Source organism: Olea europaea, chromosome 17, assembly GCF_002742605.1.
Source record: "Olea europaea var. sylvestris chromosome 17, O_europaea_v1, whole genome shotgun sequence".
Lineage (NCBI taxonomy): Eukaryota > Viridiplantae > Streptophyta > Magnoliopsida > Lamiales > Oleaceae > Olea > Olea europaea.
This window is the reverse complement of record NC_036253.1, coordinates 15,293,357-15,303,396: the sequence shown is the minus strand read 5'-3', so window position 1 is coordinate 15,303,396 and position 10,040 is coordinate 15,293,357. Positions and strand designations below refer to the sequence as shown.

At 31.7% G+C, this 10,040-nt stretch overlaps 1 protein-coding gene across 2 annotated transcripts in view; it reads left to right on the top strand.

The window, feature by feature from the left end:
• The first annotated feature begins 1,498 nt into the window (after positions 1 to 1,498).
• The window catches only part of LOC111365291 (transcription factor MYB52-like), a 14,892-nt gene continuing 6,350 nt past the window's right edge, over positions 1,499 to 10,040 (top strand). The window contains exons 1-3 of one of the 2 annotated variants that reach the window (XM_022985737.1): positions 1,499 to 1,639; positions 5,894 to 6,058; positions 6,821 to 7,116. In XM_022985737.1, coding sequence (XP_022841505.1) covers positions 5,899 to 6,058; positions 6,821 to 7,116 — 456 coding nt within the window. In that variant the 5' untranslated portion in view covers positions 1,499 to 1,639; positions 5,894 to 5,898. Of the gene's footprint in view, positions 1,640 to 5,886; positions 6,059 to 6,820; positions 7,117 to 10,040 lie in introns of both variants that reach the window. The other variant, XM_022985736.1, reaches the window with a different exon arrangement.

The following is a 10,040-nucleotide window of genomic DNA, read 5'->3' as shown; positions in this document are numbered from 1 at the left end:
TTCAAAGTTTGTTTGTTGAGGTTTAATCTTCGAAAGGTGAGATGAAGCCTGAAGGGTATATTATTGTTTTCACTATTTATAAAGACACTTTGGAGAAATGCATATCTAGTTTCAGGTCTGCAAGTAATTGGCTGAATTGCTTTACAATTTACATATTCTTGAAAGCTATTCCAAACCTTTCAATGCACGATTCATCAAAGGTAAACCTATATATGAGTTAAGGTTTGTGGTTGTAGTAGTTAGTTTTAAACTTTCATACGAGATTATTCAAATAGATACGTTACGAACACTACCAAAAAGATGTCAACAGATATTTTTCTATTATTTTTCTCAAACAATAAAATTAATCATTTATTTTGTGCTGGAAAAAACCATCACTAAAAAAATATTTAAAGCTTAATTATAAAATAGAATTAACACCAGATTTTGAGAGGAAAATATTTGTCTTAGATAATGAGAATTCTAGTGATCAATTTTAGAGTATGTATAATGCTCAATATCAATATGTGTGTACATGAAAATTATCTTCTAGGAGCCGTTGCTTTGCTTACACACACACACACACAATGTTTATTCAATTTATTATTAAAAAAAAAACACCATTATTTGATATTAGACATATTCTAGTGAACAGGCACATCACCAGTTTACCACTGCTTAAGGTTTAGAGATATTGATTTTACACCCACTGCTGGAGATGTCTTGTTTAGTTGATAAAAGATGATGATGATGGATAAGCTCGTTTTAAAAACAGCTTTTTGAGAAGTGTTTAATTTCGTGGGGGTATAGAATAATCAACCAGTCAAGAAATCACTTTTATATATTCATTGTGGTAAAACCCCTAAAGTTTGTTTTTGACTTACAATCTGCATGAAGAGTACATTGATTTAGGCTCCCAAATGTATGCAAATAGTGCGCTCACATATTTATGTGACTAAACTCAGTTTACAAACAAAAATTCTTGAAACTTGGTCATCACAAGACCCTACCATGCCAAGCCGAGAAAATATAGCTTCATAAAGTTGAACGTGCGATAGCTATATGATAATTTAACGAATAAAACTGAATAAGGTTAAGTAAGATATATACTAATATGATATTTTTGATTATTATTCTTTGTTCAGTACTTTTTACTCAAATATAGGAAACGTGTCACCTTATCTTCTCTACATTTTTTGTTTACTCTATATAATCGTTAGAACAATAACTAATTTCCATGGTAAAATTATGTAAAAATTTTCCAAAAAAGGATGCACATGAACATTTCTGCACGTGCTGACTAATTTTTCTTACGATTAGTAAAATTTCAATTTTTCTTTATAATTCTAAACATAGAGTCAGCCCTTAAAATTAAAAAATCTGCTGAAACCATCAACAAAACCCATTAAAACTTCACTTTTTTTTAAAAATATATTTATATCCATTCTAGCAACCAAGTCTGAATATTTATATATAAGCCAAGACATCTAGAATAACAAGACTTTAATTGCCTATTTGAAATTTGCTTGGAAGCTTTACTGTTTTAAACCATATAATCATTCGAATCAAATTCCCCACCCTACCACCCCTCTCTCTTCAACAACTTATCACATTAGTTTTTTTCTCCTTCTGGTCTCCTCTTCCTCTCTTTGAATTCAAGGTACATATTATTTCTTCGAAAATATCTATGATCTTAATCTTCCTTTTTAATGCATGTTTAATAGTTATTCAATTTCTTCCTTTTCATTTCTTCTTCTTCTTCTTCTTTTTATTTTTTTATTTTTTATTTTTTTGTTCTCTATTTGATCTTTATTATACTAATTTACTAATATTCTCTATAGATTGGGATATGCAAGGAATATCATACTTTTTGCTGCCTTATTTCCATTATGATTGTAGGGAACGATGAATTTGCATAGTTTTTTCGTCTATGGATCACAAAGAAAAGGCTCTAGTATGCTCATAAATAATTGAAAAGAAATTTTTATACTAATTTTATAGTCAAACTATTATGAAAACAATATAATACAAGATTATGGAGAATATTACAATAATCTTTTTATGTTTTAGTATCCCGTGAAACTCAAAATGGTGTTATAGAAACTAATTTGATGAGTTGCATTCATTCTTCCAACTAATCTGTAAGTATTATGCTTTAGGTCCAATCAACTTTGGATATAAATACTTTTGATATATAATTAATGCAATTTAATGACAGATTTATTATTTAATTAATAGACAAATTAAATAAATAATAGAGTCCGTAGATTCAAATTTTCGTAAATTGTTAATCACAAGGAGTTGTGATTGTGAGATACAAATTACATCTGATTGAATCTTAAATTGTTCGTGGTCGTAAGTAATAACGAGATACGGATATCGTTATTACGGATAGACCATCACGTCTGGCATTTCTTACTTGTGAAGTAAGTAGCTGATCTCATAAGCTAAAGTGTAGTGACACTTAAATGAACACGTGGATGTTTTGTTATAGAACAAAACATTGGAGACCCGCCGAGAGATTCCACATGGATAACTATTCAAGTGTTAGTGGTTAATCTCTAAACGCTCGGTAGTGGAATTGGTCCTTTGACTTGAGGTCGTTATGGTACCTTATATGAGGACAGTCATACTTTGGCGGTATTGGATGTTGCTCTGCAAAGGGCCGCTAATATGATATCGTTAGGGTACGTCAAGAATCGTATGAAGGTTGTGATTGATCAATAAATGATTTGTCACTCTTAGATAGTAGGAGATTCTGATCTGCGTTTCATTCAATTAAGTCGATGGTGAAATCCTTGGCCAAGGTGTACTCATAAGTCGAAAATGAGTTTTCGACTTATATTGACTTAATAGTGGAGTGAAAGATATGATCAATGATTGAGATTGACACACTTCCATATCTCGTAATTGATCGGATCATATTGACGAATGGATTATAGTTTAATGGTAAACGAACGATTTTGGTTTTGTCACACCACACGACATTTTCCATCACATGTATTTCCCTGACATATTGCTAGATGTCAATTTGGGACGACGAGTGTGAATTGATGATAAATTAAAAGGGTGTTTTAATTTATCAATTTTGATTAGATCAAAATAATATTTCACGTCGTTAGGCACCGTGATCGGGAACCTGATGGGTCGCACACAAAAGAGAATTGAAAGATTACAAATTGCCAATTAATTAATTCATCCAATCGTTGGATAAAATTAATTAATTGGATTGGATATTTATAGCCCCGAATTAATTGATTAGATTAATTAATTCACGGACCGGATTTAATTAAATGGATTAATTAAATATTGGACCGGACTGGGCCGAGCCCATTTGGGTTTATATAAATACATAGCTAGGGTTTGAGATCCATATGGTTTTCATTATTCTTGTTGGCACAAGAGGAAAACCCTGGTAGCTGCAATCTTGTTCTCTGTGTGGATCACCGTTGGAGGCTGGACAATTAGATAGCTGTGGGTGGCAAATCAAGATAGCTGGAACGAAAAGAAAAGCAAAAGATTTGCAGAATTCTTCAAAAGTACAATCTTTATCACGATTTCTATCTAAACACAAAGGGATCCTCGGTGGGAATCGAAATAATTTTAATTTTTTGCTGTGCATGTATAAGTAGATTCCCAACACGTGGATGAGTTGTTATAGAACAAAACATTGGAGTGACGAATGAAACCGTGGTCGTAAGTAATACGAATGAGTTGTTATAGATTCCCAACTCCTTTTCGACTTATATGTATACCTCGACCAAGGATTTCGTTATTGACTTAATTGAACAAAATGCAGATCACAATCTCTTACTATCTAAAAGTGAGGAATCCTCTATTGGTTATTCACAATCTTCATATGGTTCTTAACATACCCGAACGATATTGTATTAGCGGCCCTTGGCAGAGCAACATCCAACACCGTCAAAGTATGACTGTCCTCATACAAGGCACTATGATAACCTCAAGTTATAGGACCAGTTCCACTACCGAACATTAGAGATTAACCACTGACACTCAGATAGTTATCCATGTAGAATCTCTTAGCGGGTCTCCAATGTTTTGTTCTATAACAAAACATCCACGTGTTCATTTAAGTGTAGATCCTTGGTGTTATAGAAACTAATTTGATGAGTTGCATTCATTCTTCCAACTAATCAATACAAGAATAATCGAAAAACAGTACCAGAAAATAAGAAAGACGGAAGAAGTAGAAGTAATCCACATGATTGACTCAAATCTTGAAACTGAGCTATGAATCTTTAAAATCCTTATATGACTCGCCTTTAATTGATGTTTAAACTTGTTCTTCCCTTCCTAAATATGTAGAATATGATGAAATTTAAGTCGAATCAAGGATCCCCATGTTTTGGTCGAGTTTTGGTATTTAAAGGATACTAAATGGATTGCATTGAATTATTACCAAAACAAAAATAAGAAAGATCAGGTTTTCCTTTTATTATACTTAGGGTGCGCACCTTGCTTGTTTGTGGACTCCTCAAGCACCCATATTTTGGTTGAAGCTATTTTTGTTATAATTTTCTTTTTCGATATTCGATTGAGGTGATTCAAATGCATTGAAAATTTAACTCAAAGAACTATAATTGTTATAGATATATTATTTTTTAATTTGAATATTTACTCTGCCAAAAATGGGATTCAATTTGAGGCTAAAAATCCAGAGTATGATTATTTCGGTTTTAAATTGATGTTTGATAATATTTTAACTATATTTAATTCCTTTGACTTTTTTCTCATCCAATTGAACCTAACACTCTCACTTCTTCGTCGTGAGGTCCGTCACAAAGTTTGTTTTCTCCAATTTTTAATCAAATCATGAATTTTACCTATTAAACATAATACATAACAAATTAGACAATATTTTAATCAAAGAACAATAAAATGTCATTATTTAAGACCCCTTATCATATCAATACCAGGAGTTCTTAATTTTTTGGTACTTTTTGTTTGAAATTTCTACTATTCTTTTCTTAGTTGCTAGAGTTCCATTCAGTTCTGCAATGGTAAGGGAGTTCATTTCATTAATATTTAGTAGCTCCAACAACATACATGTTTTACTCGACAGTTTTTCCTCTATATGAAAAGCGCGGACTACTGAGAAGCATAATGGAGAGTTTAATTATCTCTGAAACAGGATTCTCCTTAAGGATATTGATTCTTTTCATTTACGTCTTTTGAGGTATTAGAGACAGAACAAACCAAAATGAAGTATGAAGACAGAGATCAAGGTTATCTTTGTTATAAAGGTTTGGATTAGTCTTCTAACACGATTGAGCTTCTAAGATGAAATCTCAAGATTTATAGGGTGTTTGGTAGGGATTAAAATTAGATTTTGTAGTAGATTGTAATAGAAGTTTTTGAAATGTGTGGTTGAAAAGTTGTGGAACTTCTAAAAGATATGGTTAATATTGATTGTTTGACTTTAACTTAGATTAAAATAAACTTTAATCTAAACCAAACAAGGGCTTAGTATAGTTAAGCACCCAAAAAAAAAAAAAAGGGTAAACTGAAACAATCAAATTCTGCAGAAAGCTCAAACAAGCAAGTGGGATTAAGATTAAATCCACATCGTTTAAACTGAAATATGATAAACCAATGTATAAAGACTTGGAGACCTTTAAAAAATGGAACATCAAAATTTAATAATCTTCCACGATCAACAACAAATTAAGCTTTGTTTTCAATAAATTTTACATTAAAATATATTAAAATAATCATCTATCAATTTTAATAAAATAGGGTTGTTTCATCTCCTACACGTACAGTTCAATTAGTAGCTAAGGGGAAAACCAACAAAATTTCTGCAAATTTCATCTCTAAACCAACCCATTAATTTTTGTAGAGTGTTATAATTTCTGTATTTTTCTGAGGTTAGAAAATTCCCAGTTAACAGGGTACATGACGGAGGAAATAGGTGGTGGCTCTAGTCATGATGAAGCAAGGACTTGTCAAAGAGGGCACTGGAGACCTGCTGAAGATGAAAAACTCCGGCAGCTTGTCCAACAATATGGCCCTCAAAACTGGAATTCCATTGCTGAAAAACTTAAAGGAAGATCAGGTATGTATAGATATGTATATGTATTTATTTTCGATTCCTTGGATAATTCTTTAGCTATTACTGTTTAAGAAATTAGGGTTCCTTGTTTTCTTCCATAATAATAACATTTGCATGTGTATATTATAATAGCATATATGTATATTAGGTAATTAGTAATTAAGACTAATTAGAAGAATTTCACTTAAACAAAGAGTATTATTACTAATCAAATCGGAATACATGTTAAACTTTTAGATGTGGTGATTTACATTATAAACAAGTCGGAACTCATGTTTCAGTGTCATCCAATTATGAAAATTTCAAATTAATATTTTTTTGAAATATATTTTATAAAACATATGTAAGTGTGCGAGCGCATATAGTGTATATAGAATCGAGTTTTTCCCATTTTTAATTGTATAATTTTTTAGATAAAAATGCTGTGTACTATTACTTTTCACTTTCAAAAGAATTTAGCATCTTTAAAGAATTTGGATCTATTGAACCCAACTCTTCAAAAAAATTTAAGTTTAGGAAGATGAATGAATTATATATAATTTGACAATATGTTTTCAACATGTCCCCTCACAATTGCTAAATACATTTTATTTTTTATTTTTTATCAAATGCATACGATGTGAACAAGTTTCATATACAATTGGGTGACGATGAAACATCCTATTCCTCTTATACCGTGCTGATTTTTTATTATTTAAAAGCTCAAGATGTTAAACATATATTATACTTATTTATTTAAATTATGTGTTTAACACGTGCGAGCAGGTAAAAGTTGCAGATTGAGATGGTTTAATCAACTCGATCCAAGAATAAACAGGAGGCCATTCACTGAAGAAGAAGAAGAAAGGCTTCTTGCAGCCCATAGAATACATGGAAATAAGTGGGCATTTATATCTAGATTTTTTCCAGGTAGAACAGACAATGCTGTTAAGAATCATTGGCATGTCATTATGGCCAGAAAACAAAGAGAACAATCCAAGATTTCTGGTAAGAAAAGTTCTCAAGATGACTCCAACTCTCATTCCTATATTGTTGGACAAAAGAATTCTAGATTCCCAGACATTGGGATTCTTGATTTCATTCAATTAAGTCAATGATGAAATCCTTGGCCAAGGTGTACTCATAAGTCGAAAAGGAGTTTTCGATTTATATTGACTTAATAGTGGAGTGAAAGATATGATCGATGATCGAGATTGACACAATTCCATATCTCGTAATTGATCGAATCATATTGACGAAGGGATTATAGTTTCACGGTAAACGAACGAATTTGATTTTGTCATACCACGTGACATTTTCCGTCACATGTATTGCCCTGACACATTGCTAGATGTCAATCAGGGACGGCGAGTGTGAATTGACGATAAATTAAAAGGGTATTTTAATTTATCAATTTTGATTAGATCAAAATAATATTTCACGTCGTTAGGCATCGTGGTCGGGAACCTAATGGGTCGCACACAAAAGAGAATTGGAAGATTGTAAATTGCCAATTGGTTAATTTAACAATCGTTGGATAAATTAATTAATTGGATTTGTTATTTATATTTTCGAATTAATTAATTGGATTAATTAATTCACGGACCGGGGTTTAATTAATGGATTAATTAATTATTGGACCGGACCAGGCCGAGCCTGTTTGGGTTTATATAAATACATAATTAGGGTTTGAGGTCCATTAAGGTTTTCATTATTTTTGCTGGCACAAGAGAAAACCCTAGAGGCTGCAATCATATTCTTTGTGTGGATCACCGTTGGAGGCTGGACAATTGGACAGCTGTGGTGGCGAATCAAGGTTGTGGAACGAAAAGAAAAGCAAAAGGATTGCAGATCTGAAAAAGGTACAATCTTATCACAATTTCTATCTAAACACAAAGGCGATTCTTGGTGGGAATCGAAAATTATTTTAAATTCCGCTGTGCATGTATAAGTAGATTCCCAACAGTGGTATCAGAGCTGCTTTGTGTTTGTTAGAAATTGTTTAATATATTTGGGCAGTCAATAGTTGATTGTTATATTTTTCTTGTTCCTAGCAATTAATGAAAATTCGATTTTCATAAATTTTGAAATCTGATTTCGGAATTAAAAAGAAAAAAAAAGGTGGTTGGATGGATCTAAAATCGGGGCAGCAACCGGAGCTGCCCGACGATTGAGGGCGGCTGCTGCCGGTTTGGCAGCGCCAGGCCGGGCGCTGCTGTAACACAGTAGCGTTACAGCAGCGCCAGGCCAGCGCTGTTGTAACACAGCAACGCGCGGCGCTGCTGCTGTTCATCGTAGCAGCGCCGCGCGCTGCTACGACGGCACGAAGTCGCCGGCCTAAAGCCGGCGGCGCCCCTAAAACCAAGAAGAAGTGGCGCCGCCAAAAGAAGTAAGGGAAAACAAAAAAAAAAAAAAGGGAAAAGGAAACTTAGGTTTTTCAGTTCGGTTTTGGGGTGATGGAAAATGAGGGCCTCTCTGCAATTTTCGAAATTTCTGGGTGCCCCCTGCAATTAAAGAATAAAGGGGTGATTTTGCAATTTTAAATAAAGGGCTGCTCTGCAATTTTCGAAATTTGGAGGGCCGGCTGCATTAAGGGAAATGGGTCGTTTTGCAATATTTTAAAACGGGACTTGTTCTGCAATTTTAAATCTTGAAAGGGTGCGATGTTAATTTCAAACTTGGGTCAATTTGCAAGTTTTCAAAATGGTTTTGAATTTGAATTTTGAAATTGTTTTAAAATTAATTTTAATTGGGTTTGACCCATAATTTAATTTTGACCCAAATTAAAATTTTATTTAAAATTGACGACATTTTATATTTTCGTTAAAATTGGATTTTGACTTAAATATTAAACTTTGACCCTAAATTGAATTTTATTTTATTTAGGAGTTTTATCCTAAATTAAAATCTTAATTCAATTTAAGTTAGAATTGGATTCTAATTTAGTGTTTAATTAAAATTTGATTTTAATTAAATTATTCGCCCAAAAATATTTTAGAAATTAGAATTGGATTCTAATTTGACGTCTAATTAAAATTTGATTTTAATTAAATTGTCTTGCCCTAAATTTCTTTTTGGAATTAGAGTTTGACTCTAATCTGCTATTTAATTAAAATTAGATTTTAATTAAATCAATTCACCCTATAATTTGTTCTAATTAGAATTAGACTCTAATTTGATGTTTAATTAAAATTTGATTTTGATTAAACATGTTCGCCCTAAAATCTTAGATTTAGAGTTTAGACTCTAGCTTTACCATTTAATTAAAATTTGATTTTAATTAAATTCATTCGCCCTTAAATATTGAAATTAGAGTTAGACTCTAGTTTTGTCATTTAATTAAATTTTGATTTTAATTAAATTCAACCGCCTTACATTTTGAAATTAGAGTTTGACTCTAATTTGATATTTAATTAAGATTTGATTTTAATTAAATAATCTCGCCATATAATTGTTGAATTAGAGTTGGACTCTAATTTGATATTTAATTAAGATTTGATTTTAATTAAATAACCCCCCATATAATTGTTGAATTAGAGTTGGACTCTAATTTGTTATTTAATTAAAATTTGTTATTTAATTAAATAAATATTCCCGCTAATTAAATAATCGATTAATATGATTAATCAATTATTTAATTATTCCGATCCATTTGTCTAAAAGAGTTTAGACGACTTAATTGCTAGAAACTTGAAACTTATTTGCATATAATATTAGATATTATATAGGTATACATTTATGTGATGAATGTATTATTAGTGGACGATTATGGACTCGACCATATGGATGTGTTGAATGGTTAATTTTTATTTTTGTTGTTTTATGGGTCTTCGAGCTCTTAATTGTTTTGGGCCTGCGAGTCCATTATTATTATTGTTACTATGGGCCTGCGAGTCCAATTTCATTTAGGCCTACGTGCCAATTAGTATAGGATACATGTTGGAATTGGACAAATTGAAGAGATAAAAAGAGGTGGAGACCATGGAGATGGTGCATTGACACTGTT